This window comes from Macaca thibetana, chromosome 6 (genome assembly GCF_024542745.1).
Source record: "Macaca thibetana thibetana isolate TM-01 chromosome 6, ASM2454274v1, whole genome shotgun sequence".
NCBI classification, from domain to species: domain Eukaryota; kingdom Metazoa; phylum Chordata; class Mammalia; order Primates; family Cercopithecidae; genus Macaca; species Macaca thibetana.
In genome coordinates this window covers 53,639,586-53,666,164 of record NC_065583.1, presented here as the reverse complement: position 1 = coordinate 53,666,164, position 26,579 = coordinate 53,639,586, and the positions used below count along the sequence as shown (strand labels likewise).

The window sequence follows — 26,579 nt, the reverse complement described above, 5'->3', positions numbered from 1 at the left end:
CCTCCTAGATTCAAGTGGTTCTCCTGCCTCAGTCTCCTGAGTGCCTGGGATTATAGGCACTCACCACTACGCCTGGATAATTTCTGTATCTTTAGTAGAGATGGGGTTTCACCATGTTGGTCAGGCTGGTCTCAAACTCAGGTGATCTATCTGCCTCATCGTCCCAAAGTGCTGGGATTACAGGCATGAGCCACCACATCTGGCTGGTGATCTTTCATAGTTCTTATAGATGGAGGTCAAAAGTCCAACAGGTGTCAGCTGACTAAAATCAAGGCGTCAACAACATTGTGTTCTTTTTATAAGTTCTGGGGGAACATATCTTTCTTTGCCTTTTCCATCTTCTTTAGGCCACTTACATTCCTTGGCTTGTAGCCCCTGTCTCTATCTTGAGAGCCAGCATTGTGACATTTTCAGATATTTTTCTCTGACTCTGACCCCCTACTTCCCTTTTATCATCTTTGTGATTACATTGGGTCCACCCAGATAATACAAGACTATCTTCCCATCTCAAAATTCTTAATCACATCTGCAAAGTCTCTTTGGTCATATAAAGCAACATATTCAAAGGTTTTGAGGATATCTTTGGGGGGTATCATTCTGGACATCTTTGTGAACAGGCAGTCATTCTGCCTACCACACTTCCCTATTTCTAAAGTACTCTTCCAAGTTTGCTGAGAATTATGGATGGAGCTTCCTCTGCTCTGTGGTTTACAAAAGTGAAAATCTCAATAACAAATTTCAGCTATGTCATTCTTAAGTGATAGAGTGACCACCACTCAGAGAATATGTTCTGAGAATTATGTGATGATCCCACTTGGCTGGTACTAGTAGCAATTGATTTCATCATTTTTAGTATTCAGGACAAAATAAATGAACAACAAAAATAAGTTCTGTGCGAACCTGCCGCTGCTGTAGTATCTTTTGCAGTTTATTATGTCTTATGCACACATTTTTAAGCTCCGCCCAAAAGACACTGACTTCAGGCATTCCTTATTTCATAAGGAGGTATCCTGAACTAACCCTTGCGCACCACCAGGAAGAAAAACTTGAAAAAGTCCCACATTTGACACTAGTGCAACATGCAGTCCAAAAGATGTAAAATGGCTGGGCGTGGTAGCTCACACCTGTAATCTAGCACTTTAGGAGGCCAAGGCAGGCAAATCACTTGAGGTCAGGAGTTCAAGACCAGCCTGACCAACATGGTGAAACTCCATCTCTACTAAAAATACAAAATTAGCCAGGCATGGTGGCACGTGCCTATAATCCCAGCTATTCTGGAGGCTGATGCAAGAGAATCACTTGATCCTGGCAGGCGGAGGTTACAGTGAGCCGAGATTGTGCCACTGCACTCCAGCCTGGGTGACAGAATGAGACTCTGTCTCAAACTAAACTAAACTAAACTAAACTAAACTAAACTAAAATAAACTAAACGAAAATAAAAAGATGTAAAATCATCTTTACTTTTGTACCTTCAATTGACTTTGAGTCCAAACTGATTCATTTTCAGATAAACGTAGAAGCAGTGCTTCATCTATTGTCTTCTGTCTTTCTTCCTTTCATTCAATCTCATGGTCTCTCCCTCCTGGAATTTCCTGACCTCCCACCAGGGTCCATTTTTACCTTGTGGTTTCTGGCCAGTCTGCCAGTCACTGCATTCCATCCATTATTCTCTTCAAAGAAACCAGAGTTATAGGAGGAGACTTGAGGTCCTGCTCATAGGAGGAAGTAAGAGAAATTCCAGAAACCCTTTCTTCTGCTCAGATTGACTTCCTCTTGGCAGACCTCAGGTACATGGTTATGCTAACAGTCTTCTCAACCTTACCAAGAACCCCTTCTGTAAAATATTCTGATGTGACCTGAGACCCTGCAGTGGGTGGGAAGGAACCCTGCCCCAGAAAGGAACTGATGAGCTAAGCAAGTTAGCCTAGGGTGTCCTACCCTCAAACCTAACGGAACACTTTGCCCTACTGGTGAGTAGACAGAAGATGGGATACACACTGCACCCTGCCCGCCGGACAATGTTTGGCCACTGGGGCCTACCCCCACCTCCCACAAGCCTACATTCATTTTGCGGCGTCATCTTTATGACATCATCACTTGCTTTTCCACACAAACGACCAACACCTAGCCACCCTTACCTGTGCTAGCAAAGAGCACACATCTTTCTGTGATACTGTTCTTATCAGTCTTCTTGGACATATGCGCTGACTCCAGCAATCTCCAGGAATAAGGGCCTGGATTCAGATTCTCAGGATGAGGGGATTCACCTCCTCCCTGCATGGTGGTGGTAACTGTTAAACTTCTATGGAAGCTGGGGAGTCACTGTGCTTCCACCCCAAATTCCAATGTCTTCCTCTCCCTCTGGCTCACCCTTCTTTTCCATCCACTACCCATAGGAAGGAAAAGAGAGTCTAAGGAAATAGGTCTGTTCATCCACTGAAACAGAAATGGAAGCAAAAACAGAAACAAACCCCTGACCACTCCGTTTTTTCTGTATGTTCTGGAGATAATTTAGCCAAATTGGAACTGGCAAGATATTGTTGGGATGTAAGCTAATTAAAGCAGGGGGCTGGGTTGCAAGGACCATGGATGCATTCAATCAGCTAGTAACATTTAAAGGCAGAGCTTTGTCAAGTAGCCAGCACAATAGATGTGCTCTCCCTCCTCCAGCTGTGCATATTGCAGCCTTGTCAAGAATAGGCTTGCCTGGTGATTTCTGGCCCACCTGTTAGGATGTACCAAATCTTGGTTCACCATAAATCTTGCAGGTCAGCAGAAATTCACTTGTAGAAACCTGGCTGATCATCAGACTTTCTTGGGAAGCTCTGTAAAAATATAGATTCCCAGGCACCCACCTAGATTTGCTCAAGCAGAATTTCAAGGATGAGATCTTGGATTCTCCATATTAACAGGTATTTCCCAGTGCCAGCCTTGGGGTACCATTTTTACATCTTATAGAAATGTAAATCCCAGATTGGGAAGACATCTGGGGGATCAATTTTCTAATTTTCTGTTTTCTATCAAAAAAGAAGTAAACTTAGCAATGCTACATGAAATGACAACAGTTTTTGTGGTGTGTGTGTGCTTTTGTGTGTGTGTGTGTGTGTGAGATGGAGTTTCACTCTTGTTGCCCAGGCTGGAGTGCAATGGCACAATCTTGGCTCACTGCAACCTCCGTCTTTCGAGTTCAAGTGATTCTCCCACCTCAGCCTCCCTAGTAGCTGGGATTACAGACATGCGTCACCACGCCCAGCTAAGTTTGTATTTTTAGTAGAGACAGGGTTTCTCCACGTTGGTCAGGCTGGTCTCCAACTCCCAACTTCAGGTGATCTGCCCACCTCGACCTCCTAAAGTGCTGGGATTACAGGCATGAGCCACTGCGCCTGGCCACCAGTTTATTTTTTGCAATGCAGTAGTGAAAGCATTATTTGAAGAAAAAACACCCCTGGAGAGGGAATCTAGGATATTGTTGTATCCATCCTAATGATACAGCAATTGTAACCTTTGGACCGATGCTCTCTTAAGTGATTTGTGTTATATATGCACTTAACTTTCATTTATTTATTCACTTGACAAATTACCACCACTACAATCCATGCACTATTTTGGGCACAGGGGATAGAGTACTGAAAGAAACAGTAAAAAAAAGCTCTGCTTTCATGGAGCTTTCATTCCACTAGGGGAGAGAGACTGCAAAGAAGATAAAAACAAAATCTAGAATAGTCAGATACAGCATGTCAGTAAAAACAAGGCAGAAAACAAGGATGTGAAGTGTTCAGCAATGGGGCTTGGGTTGAAATTGTAGGTAGGATGGCCAGGGAAGGCTTCATTGTGTGAAGGTGACTTTGGAGAGTGAAGACCTGAAGGAATTGAGAGAGCTAGCCATGTAAGCATCAGGTGTACAATTGTGCAGGCAGAAGAAATAGCAAATGCAAAGGTCCTGGGATAAGAACATGCCAGGCCTGGTGAAACAGCAATGAGAATTGTGGAAATGTAGCAGAGGAAATGTTGCATTTACTCTGGAGAGGAGGAAGGAGGAATAGGTTACGTGCTATTGAAGTAAAGGGGTCCCAGATCACATAGGACCTTGCAGGTCAGTGTGAAACTTTGGTCTGCATGAGATGAAAAGTCACTGGAGGATTGTAGGCAAGAATGTCAAGACCTGACTTATATTTTAATGGGACCTTTCTGTGCAGAGTTGAAACCAGACTAAAGTAGCAGAAGCAGGATGACCAGAGAGGAAGCTATTGCAATACTTAAATACTAGGCGAGAGGGAATTACCACTTAAATAAATGATGACAATAGGTACTGGAGTGAGTATATGCCATAGAGTGAGCATAAGAAGGAAGATAGGAATCTGTATTTCTCTTGGTCTGCTTAGCTCCCACACACCTCTCACAGTAGGAGCATCTAATTGCCACATGAGTGATGCTAGTGGTTAGAGACAAGTGTTTTTCATTCATTCTATGTGTTCACTAAACAGTAAACAAGTCCTAGAAGTGTCTTCAGCAGCCAGACCCCTCACTCTGGTCTGGAGACTGGTGGAGTACTAGGGTCTGAATGTTTGTGGCCCTCCAAAATACATATGTTGACATCCAATCCCCAGTGGGTTGCTATTAAAAGGTGATGTCTTTAGGAGGTGACTAGGTCATGAGGGAAGAGCCCTCATGGATGGGAGTAATGCTTTATAAAAGAATCTTGAGGGAGCCTGTTGGCTTTTCCACCATGTATGGACACAGCTGGGAGGCACCATCTACGAGGATTGGGTCCTCACTAGACAATGAATGTGTCGGTACTTTGATCTTCAACTTTCCAGTCTCCAGAACTATGAGAAATAAAATTATGTTGTTTATAAACTAAGGCCGCCTAAGCAGACTAAGATATGCAGGCACCACAACTTCTTGAGGCCCAGATGAGCAGTAAGCAAGAACTGCTTCCTACATGGTCTCTCTTGCCTCTTGTTTTCCTTGTCATTGGGTGTTCTACATGCTATCTGATCCACTATTCTCAGGAGCACTACCCCATGTCATTCAGGCTGCAGCCCTTCCATCATGGTCTCAACTAAGTATTGTTCCCTTCTAAAGCACTCACAGAAACAGAGCTTCTTAAAATCTCAGGTTTGGGCCTGCTGCTAGGTGAAAACGTATATTCCTTCCAGTGTGCCATTGCATTTCAAATTTTTCCTCTAAAATATAACTATTATAAGACTGATCTTCATTATGAAATATTATAAAAAATTCCTAGCTAATATTATACTACATTTTAATTCTTTTTAGTGACCAAATCTCTTTGCCAATCAATTCTATTCTTATAATGCTGCTTGCTTTTTCCAAATCAATGAACACATGCCTACTTCAGATGGATCCTAAATGTTCACAGCTTTAGTGGAAGGAAATTGAAGTACCTTTGAAGTCAGTCATTTGGCACTATAGAGATTGGCCTCTTTGCAAATAAAAACATTAAAAGGGGGAAGATAGATTAAACCTCAAGACATAGGACTAATTTGATTTTCAAAAAGAAAAATATTTGTACTACAATACAAAAAAAGTGAATCATTTATTTCAGAGAATAGCCATTTGCAAACGTTCAGTGTAAAAATCTAGAGAAGGATAGAAAACCTAAAAAGTTGTTTTGTTTAGGTTTGTTAATTTAAGTGGGAGGGATATATTTCTAAAGAATATGTCCTAAAGGTGTGTGGACTGTGCAAGTCCAAGTATGGCAAGAGGTGAACCTGGACTCTGTGGTGGTTGCTGACAAATAAAACACAACTTTCGAAACCAGCGTGTAGTGAGTCAGAGTGATGGGCATTTGTACAGAAGAGGAAGCTGACATTGTCCTTTAGGCCAAACAGCAATCCTGGGTGGCTCTGGTGGAATGAGGTATTTAATCACCTCACCTACCGGTGATCCTTGTTGAGTCTTTCTTGTTGTGTAAATACTTGGCAGCCTTAGTCATTTGCTTGAAAGGCAGAGAGAAAAGTAAACTTCCAGCTGAGGTGTTTGTTTAGGCTAATCCCGAATTTTATTAACTCAGTGCTGCCCCTCCCCTACTCCACTGTGAAGCTGCAGCTGTGGGAGCTAACATTTTATCTTATTTATTCTCTATGTGCAGGTTCCCAAACATAATTATTGGCTGAATGAATTAACTTCTTGGACTCGTGAAGCAATGTTTTCACTTATTCTAGGTCTGTTGACCTAATATGAAACCACTCCTTCTTGCTCTGATTAGCAACAAGTGGTGCCCTACTGTCCTCCCAGTCTATGTTTGGCGGCGTTCCCACTGTCAGGTCTCTCTGTAACAGTGTGCAACTGCAGTGATCACAAAATGCAGATTTTTAACTCATTGATTACAATTGGCAGCCAACCTCTGAAGAGCTGGAGGGACACCAGTGACTGAGAGCCACTTGCTTAGAAAATTATCAAAGAGAGGTCAGGCATGATGGCTCACGCCTGTAATCCCAGCACTTTGGGAGGTCCAAGGCAGGTGGATCACCTGAGGTTGGGAGTTCGAGACCATCCTGGTCAACATGGAGAAACCCTGTCTCTACTAAAAATACAAAATTAGCCGGGTGTTGTGGTACACGCCTGTAATCCCAGCTACTCAGGAGGCTGAGTCAGGAGAATCGCTTGAACCCGGGAGGCAGAGTTTGCGGTGAGCCAAGATTGCGCCATTGCCCTCCAGCCTGGGCAACAAGAGCGAAACTCCGTTTCAGAAAAAGAAAAGAATCAAAGAGATGTTACAGAAATAATTCCTATAATGGGTAGCAGGTGAGACTGGATCACCCCAAAAATATAGTCAACTTGTCAGGCCTCTGAGCTCAAGCCTGCACGTATACATCCAGATGGACTGAAGCAAGTGAAGAATCACAAAAGTAGTGAAAATGGCCGGTTCCTGCCTTAACTGATGATATTACCTTGTAAAACTCCTTCTCCTGGCTCAGAAGTTCCCTCACTGAGCACCTTGAGACCCCCGCCCCTACCCTCAAGAGAAAAACCCCCTTTGACTGTAATTTTCCACTACCCACCCAAATCCTATAAAACGGCCCCACCCCTATCTCCCTTCGAGGACTCTCTCTTTGGATTCAACCCGCCTGCACCCAGGTGATTAAAAAGCTTTACTGCTCACACAAAGTCTGTTTGGTGGTCTCTTCACATGGACGCGCATGACACAACTCTCAGTCTCTTAAGGTACTCCTTCAACTACAGTCGCCTCTATTGTTACCTATTTAGCCATTATTAGTCATTTTTGATGTAACTCGCGCATGTCACTTTTCTCAGAGCATGAAGGTTTTGAGGGTATGAAGAACAGGAAGCTGGAAACGGCCAAAGGCAATGTATTTTGTTCTGGGCCTTTGGTCTTTCAAGGCTGACATAGAAAAGTGGGTACAGCCTGGGTCAGCCAAAGGCAGAATGCAGGACTGCCTCTTCTCTCACTAAATCTTTCTAACCCTGCCGAACTCCCACCGCCCATCCCCTATAGCCTTTTTACGAGGACCCTAAACCCTCATTCTCAGTCCTGACTTACATCTCTTTTAAGTAATGGTAGAAAGAGGGAAAATGATGAAAAATGATGTATGACTGTAAAAACCCCTGCAGTAGTGGCGAAAGTGATGAGTTTATACCCTCATTGTTGCTAATCAGGTTTTTCCTCCCTGTCTCACATAGAAGAGCCTTTCTTGTTGCAATCTCTGGGTTTCCTGGATCCTGTGGGTGTGGGGTTAAGGCTGAGATGATCTGGTCAGATAACAGCACCTCCAGGCTTCAGGGAGCACCACCTTGGCAAGACTGAGCTTCCAGCAGAAGCCTATGAGAGACCACAGCTGTGTGAAGTGTGGGACATATAGAGCTGTCAGGACTTTGGGGACATACATCACTTCCTGTTACAGATGAGGGAGATGAGATGGGGGAAAAGGAGGGAGATGGTTAGTGAGAGATTCTAGAAAACTCACTGGGGTGGCCTTGGGCACTTTCCAATACAAATAGGACATGAGGCTCTTGAAGTCCCCCACTTTGCAGAAGAGTTTTAAACACTTTAGTTGTAATGTGTTTAGAAATGGAACAAAATATTTGTTTTACATGTGTAAATAGACTAGTAGTAAAATATACTTGTATGAGAATTTTTATTTTTAGTATGTCTTTAGGTTGTCTATTCGCATTTTCATTTAATACATGAGAACAATACAGTGGGAATCCTCATGCCATCTCTCTTTTTTCAGCATCTACTCTACCCCTTATCTGACTGTCCTCTTCTTGTGCTATGGACTGAATTATATTCCCATCAAAATTCCTGTGTTGAAACCCTAGCCCCCGACTAGATGGCATTTGGAGATTGCGTCTGTGGAAATAATTAGGCTTGGATGAGCCTTTCATGATGCAGCCAGTGCCCTTATAAGAGATATGAGAGAGTTTTTGGTCTCTTTCTTTCTGCCATGTGAGTGTGTCCGGAATTGGGGGGTTCTTCCTCTCACTGACTTCAAGAATGAAGCTGCAGACCCTCGTGGTGCGTGTTACAGTTCTTAAAAATGGTGTGTCTGGAGTTTGTTCCTTCAGACATTCAGATGTGTCTGGAACTTCTTTCTTCTGTTGGGTTCATGGTCTCACTGTCAGGAGTGAAACTGCAAACCTTGGTGATGACTGTTATAGCTCTTATAGGCAGCGCGTCCAGGGTTGTTCATTCTACCCGGTGGGTTCGTGGTTTCTTTGCCTTCAGGAGCGAAGCGCAGACCTCCATGGTGAGTGTTATGACTCATAAAGGCAGTGTAGGCCCAAACAGTGAATAGCAGCAAGATTTATTGCAAACAGTGAAACAACAAGGCGGAACGACACTCCAGCGGGTTGCCATGCCTGGCTCGGGCAGCCTGCTTTTATTCCCTTATCTGACCCTACCCACATCCTACTGATTGGTCCATTTTACAGAGAGCTGATTGGTCCATTTTGACAGAGTGCTGATTGGTGCATTTACAATCCTTGAGCTAGAGACAGAGTCACAGAGTGCTAGTCCTCCAAGTCTCCACTAGGTTAGCTAGATACAGAGTACCAATTGGTGTATTTACAAACCCTGAGCTAGACAGAGTGCTGATTGGTGTATTTACAAACCCTGAGCTAGATGCAGAGTGCTGATTGGTGCATGTACAATCCTTGAGCTAGACACAGAGTGCTAAAGGGAAAAATTCTCCAAGTCCCCACTAGGTTAGCTAGATACAGAGTGCTGATTGGTGCACATACAATCCTCAGGCTAGATATAAAAGTTCTTCAAGTCCCCATCCGGTTCAGGAGCCCAGCTGGCTTCACCCACTGGATCCTGCACCGGGAGCTGCCCGCCAGTCCCGAGCTGCACGTGCACTCCTCAGCCCTTGGGCTGTCCATGGGACCAGGCGCGGTGGAACAGGGGGCGGCGCCCGTCGGGGAGGCTCAGCACAGGAGCCCACCGCAGGGGGCAGTTCAGACATGGCGGGCTGCAGATCCCGAGCCCTGCCCCGCGGGGAGGCAGCTAAACCCTGTGAGAATTTGAGAATTTGAGTGCAGTGCTGGTGGGCCGGCCCTGCTGGGGGACCTGGTGCAACCTCCGCAGCTACTGGCCTGGGTGCTAAGCCCCTCACTGCCCTTGGCGGGCACCACCGGCTGGCAGCTCCGTGTGCAGGGCCCAGCAAGCCTGTGCCCCTGCCCGCCGGAACTCGCACTGGCCCGCGAGTGCCCTGCATAGCCCCGGTTCCCGCCTGCGCCTCTCCTTCCACACCTCCCGGCAAGCAGAGGGAGGAGGCTCCGGCCTTAGCCAGCCCAGAGAGGGGCTCCCACGGTGCCGTGGCAGGCTGAAGGGCTCCTCAAGTGCAACCAGAGTGGACGCTGAGGCTGAGGAGGCGCTGAGAGTGAGGGCTGCTAGCACATTGTCACCTCTCATAAGGACGCAGCATAAAGGTGGCCAGGAAGAGAGTCCTCACCAGAACCTGACCATCCTGACACCCTGATCTGAGACTTGCAGCCCCCAGAACTATAAAAAATAAATGTTTCTTGTTTAAGCCACCCCATCTGTGGTACTTTGTGATAACAGCCCGAGCTGCCTAGACACCCGCTTCTCCTCTCATTTTCTTTCTACTGTCTCGCTGTAATACTCTCTTCCAGAAGGAGGATGTGGTGCTGGTGACCCTGACTGCCTATGCAATGCCACTTTGCTGCATTTTTGCTGCTGTATCATTAGAGCTGGATGAACTCTACCTATATTGCATTGTCTAAAAACTTTTTGACCAGTTTGACCAGGGGTGGCACTAAACTCCTTTTTCTTCATTGTACACATCCACTAAAAACAACTCATTCTAAAAGCAGAGGAAAAACTGGGGAGAGAAAACACGGAAGGAGAAGTCAAAGAGGAAGATGTCAGACAGGCACAGTGAGGCTCCAATGCACTCCCCTCCACCCCTGCCCCCTGCCGAGGCCCTGCATCCCCCGCTGCTCACTGCTCCCCTCCTTGGCATCTTCCCTGGCTACTTTGCTGCCATTTTTCTTCTCCCACTCCTGATGAAACTCGCTTCAACCCATCTGAATCAGTTTCTTATGTAGTTTAAGGAGTAGCTTAGGGACTGAGAGAAACATCACTGTCAGTCACGGATACAAAAGCCTGCTACCTGGATACCTACACACCTGCTTAAGGTGGTGCAGCTTTGCTGTGGTAGTGCATTCAGGCAAGAAATCACCCATTCCTCGGTAAATAAAATTAATTGGCAGTCATCACTTTTTATCAAACTTTGATTTCCATGACTCCATCCTCTGGGGTGACAGAAAAATGATCTCTGTGCCAATGGTTGAGGACCAGAAATCCTCCCTCTCAAATAATATCTGTGCAGGTTAACTAGAGCCATCTCCAGCTAATATATCCACCTGGGTTTCAGAAAGTGCTCATCTGGAAGGAAATGCTAGCCCAACACATTATCCAACAGAAATATAATGGGAGCCACAAATGCAAGCCATGTATTTTACATTTTCTAGGAGCCACATTTTTTAAAACATAAAAATAAGTCAGTGAAATTATTTTAAAAATACATTTTCTTTAATACAATATATTCTAAATATGTTAATGCATAAGCAATATAGAAAATTTGAAGTATTTAACATTTGTTAAACTAAAATCTTCCAGTCAACTATGTATTTTACGTTAAAGCACATCTCTATTCAGACTAGCTACATTCCATTGCTTAATGGTCACATGTGACTAGTGACTATTGTATTGGACAGCACAGCTCCAGCCAAATGAAAGGAAAGGTGAGACCTTGGCATATCTGGAGATGAGAAAGGCCTCCTGCCATATGGACTCCCTCTCCTAGGCTGGAAAACACAGGCTTATCCCAGAGGCAATGAACTGAATGCTCTTTTGAAATTTGAGATGTTTTCCCATTGCTTGTTAACTTATGAAAGGTACTGAAACCAACATCTTTTTTTTTTTTTTTTTTTTTTGAAATGGAGTCTCACTCTGTTGCCCAGGCTGGAGTGCTGTGGCGCAATCTCAGCTCACTGCAACCTCCACCACCCGGGTTCAAGCGATTCTCGAGCCTCAGCCTCTTGAGTAGCTGGGATTACAGGTGTGCACCACCACACGTAGCTAATATTTGTGTTTTTAGTTGAGATGAGGTTTCACTATTTGGCCAGGCTGGTCTTGAACTTCCGATCTCAAGTGATCCACCTGCTTCAGCCTCCCAAAGTGCTGGGATTACAGGCGTGAGCCACCATGCCCCACCTTCAAACCAACATCTTAAATATTGTTATAATTTTAAATATTCTAACAGAAATTCAGAACAAAAATTTCCCCACGGGTTCTTAAATGTTAGTAAGGTGCCAATAATTTCTAAGAGCAGAGAATAGCTTGATGTCTGTCTCCTCTTAACACTTTTGTGAAGCCAAAAGCACCCTGCCCACTATGCAATGTGCTGCCAAAGATTTTACCCCTTGATCCCTTGGGAACGTGATGACTGTCAATTAATTTTATTTGTTGAGAAATGGGTTATTTTTATGCTCTTTTGCCTGCATGCACTACTACAGCAAAGGTGGTCCATTTTCAGCAGGTGTGTAGGAACCTAATAATAGCAGGCTTTTGTATCTGAGACTGACAGTAATGTTTCTCTCAGGTGAAGCCGTGAGATTTATTTTCACTGGGAATCTCATAAATTCAGGACCTCAATTGTAACAATCTACCATGGAGACCATGCATCAGGTTCATTCATACATGCCATTAGCTCCATTAGTGCTGAAATGATACCCAAGCCCTTGACATCTCTTCCTACTTACACCTAAGTCTGCCTTTTATATAGCTCAGAGACATTTAATGCTGGAAATTTCTACAGTGGTAGGGTACTGCTAAAGGCTAGTAAGATGGACTTGAGTTTAAGGAGCTACATTTTTTGATGGGCTAGAAAGGTGTGTTTTCAAGGACTCCTTATGGCCACTCATCTTTTATCTCTTTGTTGGAACCTCTGTCCTTAATTACTCAGGCCTTTATCCTCATCTGAGGGGTTAACTGATAGAAATTGATAAAGGATAAGCTTTCATGTCCAAGAGGTATTTGTGATTTTATTAAGAAGTGCCAAAAAGACTTCAGGCCTAAAAGAAATGAATCTGTATGGGAAATACCATGCTAATAGAGTTTTCCTGGATCACCTCAAATTGCACCCTTGCCGACTTTAAAGCTCACTTGGGTTAAGAAACTGGTCTTTCTTCATTATCGCTTGCCCCAGAAAGGGCATGGCAAACTTTTCGCTATTCATTTATTTATTTATTTAGAGACGGAGTCTTGCTCTGTCGCCCAGGCTGAAGTGTGGTAGCATGATCTCCGCTCACTGCAAACTCTGCCTTCCAGGATCATGCCATTCTCCTGCCTCAGCCTCCCGAGTAGCTGGGACTAAAGGCACCCGCCACCACGCCTGGCTAATTTTTTGTATTTTTAGTAGAGACGGGATTTCACCGTGTTAGCCAGGATGGTCTCGATCTCCTGACTTCGTGATCCGCCTGCCTCCGCCTCCCAAAGTGCTGGGATTACAGGCGTGAGCCTCTGTGCCCAAATCTCATTTTTTATTTTAATTGAATTAAAATTCAAATCAAAGCATAATTCTACTCGATCATAGCTCTTGTGAAAGATTCTGAGGGAAAAGAATAACATGAAATTTGGGATGGCTGTTGTTTGTAGATTGGATTTTCATGGATGGATGAATCATTCCCATGGTTAATTGAAAGTTAAATGCATATAAACAAGAGTTGGCAAAGGCTGATTCTGAACACTCTCAAGAGGCTCCCAAGTTTTGTTTTGTTTCTTTTTTCATGAGCACCCAGAATCTTTCCTCTCACTGGATCCAGATTTTATTCTCAGGGTATCTAACCAGATGACGCAACATCTGTGCTCTCTTTTAAGAACGTGAGAAATGAAGCTTTTTCATTTTTCCTCTCTTCAGCTTCTGGGAAATCTAATCAAAACTTCTCAGACTTTCCTTTTCTTGTTTGCTTTAGAAGACAGCTCGCTGGAAGGGTTCTGTGGAGGTCTCCCACCTGTGGAAGAAGGTGATAGAAAAATTAGCCTGATAATGGAACTGTCGACCCAGGTTTCCCTTCAGACTGAGAGGATCACTCAGCTGAAAGAAGTTTTGGAGGAAAAGGAAAGGAAGATTCAGCAGCTGGAAGCTGAGCGGAGTCCCCATCCTCCCCAAGAGGTCAAGGACCCTCCAGGATGTTTACCAGAAGCCCCAGTTTTCTCTACTGATGACGTCCCTCCTGTGGTCTCTGATGAGAATTTGTAAAGATTCCCAGTAAGAAAACAATAAAAGTTTATTAAGTGTCATCCAGGTAAAGTCCGATCCCAAGTAGTGTTCTAGGTGACAAACTCAAGTACAAGTTCATGCATTTGACTGTATACTATAATGTTTGTATTGGAAGGAAACAAATTAAAGGAAATGTTCAGGAGCAAACACTGCATGTTTTCCCTTCGGACAGCAATCGTCACGTAAACCACACAGCTGTAGAATACTATGTTTTTAGACATTTCTGGTAGCAGTAGGGGAGGGAAGAAAACAAAACTAGACAGATGGTGAAAGAACTTAGCATTATCCTCTTACCAGAGATTTGTCACACTGCAAGGGAGGGGCGGCACCGACCCCATTTAGTATGCAGCTCTATTGTGAACAGAAAGCTGTCACAGAGGGCCAGTTTCAAACTGGTGAATGCGCGGGTCTTTAGCAGGAGCTAAAGAGCAGGAGCTGTCAGCAGAGTAAATAGCCATGAGGTCTGTCCTTTCATGTCCTCAGGAGTTGATTTCTTTATGGTATGCATTTTATTAACATTAGCAAGGATAGAAAGGAAATAAAACTAAAGCAATAAAAAAAAATTAAAAATGGGTGAATCAAAGCTGCAGTCCTTTGGGAAAAGTGTCCTGGTATAGCGTCTCCCTGGGAAAAAACACAACACTGATTTTTCCCTTAGGAACAAGACTAAAACCAAAGCAAAATACAATCTTCTGTTATGATTGTACCAATGTGCTGTGAACAGTGCAAAACACTGGCAGGAATAATGGAGAATGGGCAACGGAAATCTGCCCTGTAATTAATGGAATAAAAGAAATCAGATCATATTCCTTTTCCACTCAACCCCCTCAAATAAACTATTTCCCACTCAAAGGGAGCAGCTAGGCACTAACTGTGAGGAAGACTTCGGTCCTTAGTTCTTACTGTTCTGGTACAGCAGGACTCAGACAAATAGCTCTAGCTGTCTCATGAGTATGACTGTAATGCTAGTTCTCAATTTAATTCAACTAGTTCAACAAATCCTCATCAAATACTCTTGTATCTGGAAGGCACAATTATAGATGTTAGAAATCACAGCAAACATGAGAATCACCATTTTCACCATCCAGAAGTTCATAGACACACAAGGATCTCCTTAAAGTAAGGCTGATTGTATTGAGAGATGGGAAATGGGAGAAGGGAAGTGGGTGAACGTGGGGTAAACCTGATCAGCATTGCTTTAGCAGAGGTTCTCAGACATACTGAGCATGAGTAATCAGCAAGAATGTATATTCCTGGCCTCTAGTTTAGGGTCCAGGGATATGCATTTTAATAAATACATGTGGTATTCCTGATGAATTTATTCCAGAAACTACATTTTAGGCCACATTGGCTTAGGGGTGGCTTCAAGCAGACCTATTATACTTTTGCTCCTAGACTGATAGACAATCCCCAGAAGGAGAATTTCTCCTTGAAATCTGGGATGAGTCTTCTACACTATTTACCTATTGCATAATCTGATTACAGATCCTGACTATCTACAAAACACATTTTCCAAATGTGATTTTTCAAAAACAAAAAGGAATTAATTGAGTTCTTGACTCACATAAGAAAACTTGTTGATATTGACTCCAGAGTTGCTACTCCACCACCAAAAAAACCCAAAAAACATGGGTCCTATCAGTAGCTTCGGTTTTCAACCAGGGCAAGAATTTCCCATATTTGTATTTAACCATTTAACCTCAGTTTTGCCTACAATGGCTACAAGTATGTACAGGTGCAGTTCTATATCAGAAATGAAACCAACTTACTGATCATGAATGTACACTACCCCAGAAAGTAGTTAAAAATACCTCTTTATCTTTTCCATAGGGTGCACTTCAGTCCCTACAGAATCCACTTCAGAAATCCCTTCTCGCTGGTCCCTCCTTTTTCTCACCTCCCCAAAACCCATGATTTCCCTGATCTTTTCTATCTCTCTGGCCTAGGTGTCCCTGTTGCACTCATGAAGGGCCCATTGTCCCTGACCCTATAGTGAGACTGAGGGTTAGCATGTTCTTACTGTGTATTTGTAGGAGAAAGCTTTAAATCCTTCCCTTTGTTAAGAGTGGACCATCTGCAAGATAAACTGTCATCTCCACAATTTTCCTGTGTTATTATGCTAACCAAGTTTCCATCTCTTTATTTGACCAAAGATTGTCTTAATCTCATGGGATATTGGGAATGAGATATCCCAGTCTCACTATAGGAAAGTAGAGAGAGAGAGAGAAATTTTCATCACATTCCAGATAGCCGTGTGTCAACTTCTAGATCAGTTTCCCCTGGCTAATGCCCTGAGTAGCCCTCAGTATGAAAGCGGCCTCTCAGTGGAGATAAAGTAACAAGCAGAGCAGGAGCTGGTATTAATAGTTAATTGAGCCTATCACCTCTAAATATTCAAGGACCAGCCATCGAAGAAGAAAGCATCAAGGGTCATATTACCCTGCAAAACCATCTTTACAAGAAGCTGATCTTGACTCAGGTCTAGGTTACTACCAAATTAGAAGTGGGGAGGAAATTTGGCCCAAAGGTATGAATAGACTAATCTCTGTTAGGGACATCTTAGTAACAAGAAATTTTTAAGTATCCAGGGTTGGAGGTGAGGGGATGGGAGGAGTGTTATTGGCCTCTGAGGAATTTATTCTTTTCCTTTATTTGTTTATTAATTTAATACCATTTAGATACAGGGCCTCACTCTGCAGCCCAGGCTAGAGTTCAGTGGTGTGATCATAGCTCATTGCAGCCTCAACCTCCTGGGTTCAGGCAATCTTCCTGTCTCAGCCTCCGGAGTAGCTGGGGCCACAGGCATGAGCCACCACACTCAGCTAATTGTTTTAGTTTGTTATAGAGACTGGGGCTTGGAATGTTGCCCCGGGGGGTCTCAAACTCCTGGCTTCAAGCAATCCTCCTGCCTTGGCCTTCCTAAACTCTAGGATTACAGGCGTGAGCCACCGTGCCCAACCTGAAAAATTTTAAAGTGGAAAAATTCACATTCCCAGCCAAATCTCTCTGCGATTGTATGCCCCAAACTTCATTTCCATGTTCTGCTGAACCTCTAGAGAATTGAGTAGTGAACTTCAAATTGTGTTAAACACCGGGTTCAGACAAACTGAAAATCAGATTATAGCCAACACTGTAAACACAAATCTCATTTTCTTAGAGCAAATCGGGTTGCTGAGGCAGTTCACACTGATCATTAAAATATTGTGTATAAATATAATAAAGAAATTAATATGATAATGATCCTATTTTTAATGAAAATTGAGCAAATCATCAGGTAATATATCTGATTCAAAAATAACTGAAAATCCAGGAAATAAGGTACTTAACAAGAGTAACACAAGCCATTCTCTAACAGTATAAAAACATTTACTGAACTATATACATAGTTTTAATTCTCCTTTTTCACCAGGCATGAACTTTTCTCAGACAGAAAGTTAAATATGTAACATTTCTAACCAATTTAAGTAAATGTTGGATTTAACAATTTAGTTTCATTATCATATTAGTGGACTTCCAAATACTTTCATGGAAAGCTGAACTCATAGCAATAACCTTGTTAAAGATTAGCAGAAAAGCAAGCCATTGGAGTAACTGGCCCAGGGGTTGCTCTAGTATTCAGTTCAGCAAAAGCAGATAAATTATAGTACTTTCTAAGAGCATTTCTGGAAAAGAATGAATCTAATCCAATTCTAATTATCTCCTATACTCCCTCTGCTTATTTCAAAACCCAATCATTTTCTTCTATATTACACTGAAATAAATAATTTTTGGTTTAATGCAATAAAAAGAGAATTGTTGATAAATGTTATAGGCTTAAGTAAAAATAATGTTTATTTGGCAATTATCAAATATAGGAACTGCAAAGACAAAACTATTCTAAAAAATTTTTTAAACATTTTAAAAAGACTTAGGAAACCAAATGTTTGAGATTCAAAGCCTGATTCTCATAATTTGAAATTAGACAACAAAAAAGAACAAATTATAAAGAAATAATTATTATTATTTCTCCATGGTTTTACAGCAAAATTTTTTATTAAGATTTCCCACACACAAGAGAACTTTCCTGCTAAAAGAGGAGAATCAAGTTCAAGTAGGAAATAACCTTTTTAAAATAGAAGAACAAGTACACTGGGACAAAGTTCACAGCAAAGACAGGCCTCACCATGAAATTTCCCACACCTAATGAAATTAGGACTTTTATGGTAAAACAAAACAAAACAAAACAAAAAACAGTTATTTTCAGTTTCCCAAAGAAATCATTTTCAAAGCCAGACACTCTCCCTCTCCCCACCCTACACCCTCAAGTAGGCCTTGGTGTCTGTTGTTCCCTTCTTTGTGTTCACGTGGACTTAAGGTTTAGCTCCCACTTACAAGTGAGAGTTTAGCTCACTTATAAGTCAGAACAAGTATTTGGTTTTCTTTTGCCTGACATTAATCTGCTTACGATTATGGCCTCCAGCTTCATCTATGTTGCTGCAAAGGAAATGAACTCATTCTTTTCTATGGCTATAGTATTCCATGGTGTATATGTACCATATTTTCTTTATCCAGTCTACCATTGATGGGCATTCAGGTTGATTCCATGACTTTGCTATTGTGAATAGTGCTGCAGTGAACATATGTGTGCATGTGTCTTGTGATAGAACGATTTATGTTCCTGTGGGTATATGCTCAATAACGGGATTGCTAGGTTAAATGGTACTTCTGTTTTAAGTTCTTGGAGAAATCGCCACACTGCTTTCCACAATGGCTGAACTAATTTACATGACCACCAGCAGCGTAAAAGCGTTCCCTTTCCTCTGCAACCTTACCAGCATGTCTTATTTCTTTTTTGACTTTTTAATAATAGCCATTCTGACTGAAGTAAGATTGTGTATTACTGTGATTTTGATTTGCATTTTTCTAATGATTAGAGATGTTGAGCATTTTCTCATGTTTATTGGCCACATGTATATCTTCTTTCGAAAAGTGCCTGTTCATCACCTTTGCCCACTTTTTAATGGAGTTGTTTGTTCTTTGGTAATTTGTTTAAGTTCCTTATAGATTCTGCATATTAGACCTTTATAGGATGCATAGTTGGCAAATTTTTTCTCCCTTTCTGTAGGTTATCTGTTTATTCTGCTGATAGTTTCTTTTGCTGTGCAGGAACTCTTTAGTTTAATTTGGTCCCATTTGTCAATTTTCGTTTTTGTTGGAATTGCTTTTGGTGTCTTTGTCATGAAATCTTTGCCCCAGCCTATATCCAGAATTGTGTTTTCTAGGTTATCTTCCAGGGTTTTTATAGTTTTAGGTCTTGACATTTAAGTCTGTAATCCATCTTGAGTTGATTTTTGTATATGGTGTAAGGACAGGGTCCGGTTTCAATCTTCTGCATATGGCTACCTAGTTATCCCACCCAGACATTTTTTGAATATAGCTAGTGTCCCACCATTTTTTGAGTACAGCTTCCTTTTCCCATTGCTTGTTTTGTAAACTTTGTCAAAGGGCAGATGGTTGTAGGTTTGTGGCAGTATTTCTGGGCTCTCTATTCTGTTCCATTGGTCTATGTGTCTGTTTTTGTACCAGTACCATGATATTTTCATTACTGTAGCCTTGTAGTATAGTTTGAAGTCAGGTAATGTGATGTCTCCAGATTTGTTCTTTTTGCTTAGAATTGCCTTAGCTATTTGAACTCTTTTTTGGTTCCGCATGAATTTTAAAATAGTTCTTATTTCTAATTTCATGAAGAAAATCATTGGTAGTTTGATAGGAATAGCAATGATTCTCTAAATTGCTTTGGGCAGTATGGTTATTTTAGCAATATTGATTCTTCCTATCCATGAGCATGGGATGTTTTTCCATTTGCTTGTGTCATCTCTGATTTCTTTGAACAGTGTTTTATAATTCTCATTGTCGAGATCTTTCATCCCTCTGTATCTAGCTGTATTTCTAGATATTTTATTCCTTTTTTGGCTATTGTGAATGGGATTGTGTTCTTGATTTGATTTGACTCTCAGTTTGGATGTTGTTGGTGTATAGAAACACACAAACGATTTTTATACATTGATTTTGTATCCTGAAACTTTGCTGAAGTTGTTTAGCAGATCTAGATGCTTTTGGCCAGAGACTATGGGGTTTTCTAGGTATAGAATCATATCATCTGCAAACAGAGATAGTTTGACTTCTTCTCTTCCTGTTTGGATGCCTTTTCTTTCTTTCCCTGGACTGATTGCTCTGGCTAGGATTTCCAGTACTATGTTGAATAGGAGTGGTGACAGAGTACATCCTTGTGTTGTTCCAGTTTTCTAGGGGACTACTTCCAGCTTTTGCCTATTCAGCATGGTGTTGTACATTTTCAATAACATGAGCTTGTGGCAGGATGACATTTAATTATCTGACCATTTCCATCTCTACAGTTTACTATTGTTTTTTGTTTAACAAAGAATGACCTTTAGTGCACAATTCCAATAGTACCCAATCTTTCTGTTCTTGGATGGGAAAATCACATGGCATGTGATCTAATAACTCTTTAATCCATTTTCCTCAATGTCACGAATAAGCTTCACCAACAGTTCATTATCTGATATCACCCTTTTCATATAGCATGATTATATCACAGGCAATGGATGATAGCAGAATGGAAGAGAAAGAATTAGCCCTGAACCAGCCCTTGGTCATATGAGGTCCAAGTAATGATAACAGTGAGTTATTATTAAAAGAAAAATGCTGATAATATAATCTTTGGCCTTGCAATAAAAAAGTACACCTTATTGCCTAGCTCCTATTGAAGTAAAGTTGATATGGTGATAGTGAAAGGAACAACAAACACCCATCGTGGATGCCCACTATCTTGTTCCGGACCTGCATTTACTAACCATCAGCTATGTATATAGGAATGTAACTAATATTTATACAGCAATTTACAGTAATTTAAAACATTTCAAATAGATTATTTTATTTGATCATTATGTGAAGGTTTTAGCTAGATAACTAGTCCTAAACTTACAACTAGAAAATGCCAGAATCAGGATCTGTAGCCCCCAGGCCAGTATACATTTCATCACCCACCACTCCTGTGCAGTTAGACAACAAAGATATTTATTGCCTATACGCCCTTTCTCAAGTCAGACTCCATCCCATTTATAAGAAAAAGAGTTTTCCATGGGTATCTTCTTTCTCATGCTTGCTCCTCTATAGAGGTCCAAAAAGTGGTCCAGATTCAACTGACCAACTGTTTGGTTTGGCACAGAACAGTGTTTTGTTTTTTGTTTGCTCATTTTGTTTTATTTTGTTTTGTTTTAAAGGAAATGCTTTTAAGAAGGGTAGGGGCTGCACTCTACATTTTGCTCCAGGTCCCACCATTTCCTATTGTTTTATGCAGGGCTGCTTAAGGCATTTGTCTTGCCTGCCTGGTCCTATAGGTGTGTAAACCCTGCCTGAAATGCTCTCAATTGTGTATACCAGGTCTGATTTGGTATGCTGTGGTTGTGAAATTTTGATTTATAGTCTAAAACAAACATTCAAAATGAGTGCATTACATCCTACATTTAACATCAATACATATTTCCACATGTATAATAAAGAAGGAAAAGAAAACCTAAAGAACGTTACTAAGAGCCCACTGCCTCATTCTCATGACTTCAAGACAGCTTATAAATCTTACTTTTTCAATCTGTTTTGTATGTGGTGGGGAATTCTGACAGCAAAATGTCATTTTACCCACATTACAAGCATAGGTAAATAGGTAAGTGATTACTACCAGAACCAGCATTTTCTGAAGGCAGGAGACCCACATATAGACATTCTACTCACTTGATCTTCAAACTTCCCTTTAAGGTCAGTGGCCTGATCTCACAGATTTCAACCATATGTCCTAGAACCTGTGTTATTCAAGCCTAAATGACACCCTCTGTGGGATACCAGAAGTCGCATAAAAATCTATATTTAGGAGGAAATGTTCTCTATACACACTACAGACTGCTTAGTATCTCAATCTGTGTATCTGCACTCAGATATATGGTGACTTCCATCTCAAGAAGTAGGTATATGCATTCTCATAATTAAATGACCATTTTGTGACTTTCTAATAGAAAGGAAGGCATCTTTAAAGATGAATTAAAGTCATAACTCTAGAAATCCAGCTGCTGACAACTCATATGAAAGTTTTATATTTCTTTTTTGTTGTTGTTTTGAGACAGGATCTCACTCTGTCACACAGGAGGGCAGTGGTAAAAGCATAGCTCACTGCAACCTTGAACCTCTGGCCTCAAGCAATCCTCCCACTTCAGCCTCCCTGGCAGCTAGGACCACAGCCACATGCCATCACACCTGGCTAATTTTTTACTTTTTGCGGAGATGGGGTTTCAATTTATTGCCTAGCCTGGTCTTGAACTCTTGGCCTGAAGTGATCCTCTTGCCTTAGTCTCCCTAAAGAGCTGGGATTACAGCTATGAGCCACCATGCCTGGATTCACATGGGAATGTTTAAGCTAAAACAAAGTCTCTTTCTCTGCCATACCATCCTCTACTATTCCAAAGACTTACAGAGCAGTACCACTATAAGCTGAAGTCGAAATCTTCTCACCACACTGTCATTTTTGTTAAAATTTTCTGTTTTTTAAAATAGATTGACAGCCAGAGTATATATTCACTCGTTCACTCAAGAAACCGTTACTGAATACTTATTCTGAGTTTGTACATATCATATGCTTTAGTAATCATGTCAGATGTCTAGATTTAGCCCAGATTTACGCATAGAATAATATGGTTTCTTATTATTGCCTCAGAGATGTTTACTATACATTTTAAGTTCATTAAATAGTAGATTCAAGTAATGGCCGGTAAAAAGAAATCAGGAGGAGAGGTTTTCTATGCCATAGTTTCTCTTACAAATATATTTGAAAGTGATTAGAAGGAACTCTTTTTTAATTCTCCATGCTCTGCACATTCTGGAGAGAATGAATGCTACTTTGTAGGGGCAGATAACCTTCAGAGAGCCAGGTCATTTAGCATGTGCAGTAGATTGCAGATTCAGGCACTTAGATGAAGGTCTAGGGCTTCAGTATGCAGATTCAGATTTCTGAAGGTCGGTCTAGGTATAGAGAAGAGCCATGGCTTCCTTTCTTCTCTACCTGACCTCCAGTGTAGCAAAGATGCCAAGAATTTAAATTAATCCGATTATCCTCTGGGAGTTACCCAGTCATACTATTTTGCCATAGAAACTTAGACCCATTCCATGAGGTTGTTCTCTAGATTGCTGGTTGCTACATACTTTAATAAACTGAGATTCTGAAGACAGAATATTGTTTTTCCTTCTTGGTGTTTGCTCCACAGTTGTGAAATATAGTAGTTATCTCGTAAAGATGTCAGAGTGCCTGTGAGTCAGGAGCTCAGGCTGTGGAAGGGCTAACTATAATGGTGGGAGTTGTTTCAAGCATCAGATCATAGTGACGCTTGCCTGAGACCCCATCCAATACTGAAATTCAATAGGCCCCTAGAGTGATGTGTAATTTGAGAGAGCTTATTCCCATCTGCTACTTTTTCAGCAAGAACTAGAGAACTCAATCTCTACTGAGAAAAAGGAATTAAATTTTTAAAAGAGAGCCTGTGTCTATATGTAAATTTCCTTTTGTAGTAATTAAAATTGGAAAATAAAATAGTTGCATTACAAAAGAGATGCATGGAAAATATCTTCCAGGGAATCAATCCCAAGAAACACCTTTTCTCATCAGTACTAATAATAACCCTTAATAGGCTGGGATAGTTGGGATTTTTCCCCATAGGGAAATGTGTGGTAAATCTGTAAGTCCTAAGTCCCAACACACAAACAAACATTCTACTGATTTAGTGAGCTCTCTACAGAGCAAATCATTGGATGAAATGACATCTGTTACGTTACTAAGTGGAAAATCGAGATACATGTTATTTTCTTCTTTGTACTACTTTAGTTGTCCTATATGTTTGATTAAATTAGAGTTTTTCCAGATGTCTTGAGTAGGCACGATTAATTACAATAGCTAAAGATTAAACAGGACACTACTGATCTGAACTTCTTTAGCACTTCACCCAGATAAATGAAAAGAGAGAGTTAAAATTGTTGTATTATTTCCAGCCAGCACTGAGACAGTGAAGTTTGTTATGAGTCTGGTGAAAATTACCCCAGAATGAGATTGATTAGAACTTTCCTTAAAGTGAGATAACTTGGGAAAGCACACCCATACTGTGTCTTACACCAATCAGATGCTCGTAGATGCTTCTTCCTTCTCTTCTGGTGACCAAAGTTATGGTGGAGTACAGTGGCTTCACAAAATAAGCAACTTAATTGTCCTCTGTGTCAGAGAGCATTTTATGAGTCTTCATTCTGTTCCATTTCTTTGTAAGAGTTCTATAGAATCACAGTGGGTTAGATAATGAAATGGCACTGATATACCTTTCAGCCTGAAAATAATCCACACATGATTAAGAGAACTAACATTAAAAATTCACTGAGGGCCAGGCAGAGTGGCTCGCACCTGTAATCCCAGCACTGTGGGAGGCCGAGGTTGGCAGATGGCTTGGGCCCAGGAGTTTGAGACCAGCCTGGGCAACATGGTGAAACCTCAACTCAACAAAAAATACAAAAATTAGCTTGTTGTGTACCTGTTGTCCCAACTACTTGGGAGACTGAGGTGGGAGGATCACTTGGGCCCAGGAGGTGAAGGTTGTAATGAGAAAAAAAAAAATATTTGAAATCTTGCAATACTTTTTCATCTCCAATGATAGATTGTTTTTTTCTTTGAGAATGGGTATCACTCTGTCGTCTGGGCTGGAGTACAGTGGCTCAATCACGGCTCACTGCAGCCTCGATCTCCTGGGCTCAAGGCATCCTCCCACCTCAGTCTCTCAAGTAGCTGGGACTACCGTTGTGTACTCATGCTCCTGGCATTTTGTTTTGTTTTGTTTTAATTTATTGTAGAGACAGGGTCTCAGTATGTTGCCCAGATTGGTCTCAAATTCCCAGGCTCAAGCTATCCACCTGTCTTGGCCTCCAAAAATGCTGGCATTGCAGGTATAAGCCACCATGCTTGGCCAACAGTAGATTTTAATAACTTGTGTGTATAGAATGTAATACCTAAAGTAATCACTTAAGCTATACAAAGAAATATACTTTAAAAATGGTATAGTGAATCAAAACTGAATTTAAAAAATGTTCAAATAACACAAAGACAGAAAAAAGAAAACAGAGAAAAAGAAGAACAAACAGAAAATAAGAAACAAAATGCAGAGTTAAACCCTGTAACAGCAGTGGTTACATGCAAATGTAAATGGCCTAAATACACAGATTAAAACACAGATAATGGTAGAGTAGGCAAAACTATATATCAAATTATATAATGTTCAATATATAGTTTTAAGAAACTCATTTCAAAGGTAACAACACAGACTGGTTAAAATTTTTTAAATAAAAAAAGATGCATTATGCAAGCAGTGATCAAAGGAAAGCAAGGGTGGCTCTATTAACAAGAGATAAAATAGGCTTCAGAGCAATGAAAATCACTAGCATGAGAGAGGAATATTATGATTTTTAAAAGTCAATCGACCAAGAAGACATAGCAATGCTGAAGGTATATACACCAAACAGACCTGCAAAACATATGAAACAAAATCTGAGAGAACTAAAAGGAAAAATAAACAAATACAAAATTATAGCTGAAGATTTCAACACCCCTCTTTCAACAATTGATGGAACAACTAGACAGAAAATCAACAAGGATATAGGACTTAATGGCACCATTAATCACTAAAATCTAATCAACGTTTATAGAACACTCCATCCAACAAAAGAAGAATACACATTCTACTTCTTTTTTTTTTTGAGAAGGGGTCTCGCTCTGTTGCCCAGGTTGGAGTGCAGTGGTACAATCTCAGCTCACTGCAACCTCCGCCTCCTGGGTTCAAGCGATTCTCCTGCCTCAGCCTCCTGAGTAGCTGGGACTAGAGGCGCACACAACCACGCCCAGCTAATTTTTGTATTTTTAGTAGACACAGGGTGTCACCATGTTGGCCAGGATGGTCTTGATCTCTTGACTTCATGATCCGCCCATCTTGGTTTCCCAAAGTGCTGGGATTACAGGTGTGAGCCACTGCACCCATAATACACATTCTTTCTATGTGCCCATGGAACATATACCAAGATAAACCATATTTTGGGCCATGAAACAATCGCAAAAAATTTAAAAGAACTGAAATCATATAGATAGTGTTCTCTGACCACTACAAGATTAAACTAGAAACCAATTAAAGAACCATAATAGGAAAATTGGTTCTCCAACTTGGAAGCTAAACAATATACTTCTAAGTAAGCCATGTGATAAAGAAGTCCCAATAAAAATTTTAAAAGTACATTGAACTAAAAGAAAATGAAAATACCACTATTAAAATTTGTGGGACATTTCTACAGAAGTGCTGAAATAGAATTTTAAAGTCCCAAATGTAAATATTATAAAAGAGGAAAAGTCCCTAATCAATAGTTAAGGTTTCATCTAAAGAAACTAGAAAAAGAGGAGCAAAATCAACCCAAAGCAAGCAGATGGTATGAAATAATAAAAAGCAGTCAATTAAGTAGAAAACAATAAAGCAATAAAGAAAATCAATGAAACAAAGACCTAGGATTTTTTTTTTTAATCGATATAATTGACAACCTCCCCAAGACTACAAGAAAGAAGACACAGTATGCAATATCAGTAACCGGGTATATCAGTATGAACATCAAAGGATAATATGAGAATACTGGAAACAAACCTATAAACCTAAATTTGACAATTTAGAT

At 41.0% G+C, this 26,579-nt stretch overlaps 2 protein-coding genes and 1 long non-coding RNA gene across 3 annotated transcripts in view; 2 read left to right on the top strand and 1 right to left on the bottom strand.

The window, feature by feature from the left end:
• Positions 1-13,817, top strand: part of CCDC192 (coiled-coil domain containing 192) — a 248,717-nt gene extending 234,900 nt beyond the window's left edge. Inside the window, exon 7 of the mRNA XM_050795761.1 lies at positions 13,486-13,817. Within this exon, the coding sequence (XP_050651718.1) occupies positions 13,486-13,772 (287 nt within the window). The 3' untranslated portion in view covers positions 13,773-13,817. The remainder of the gene's footprint in view (positions 1-13,485) is intronic.
• The window catches only part of ISOC1 (isochorismatase domain containing 1), a 1,173,170-nt gene that overhangs the window by 1,223 nt on the left and 1,145,368 nt on the right, over positions 1-26,579 (top strand). The window lies entirely within an intron of this gene.
• The window catches only part of LOC126957659 (uncharacterized), a 43,780-nt gene continuing 29,943 nt past the window's right edge, over positions 12,743-26,579 (bottom strand). The window contains exon 3 of the long non-coding RNA XR_007726850.1: positions 12,743-13,524. This is a non-coding gene — a long non-coding RNA (uncharacterized LOC126957659). The remainder of the gene's footprint in view (positions 13,525-26,579) is intronic.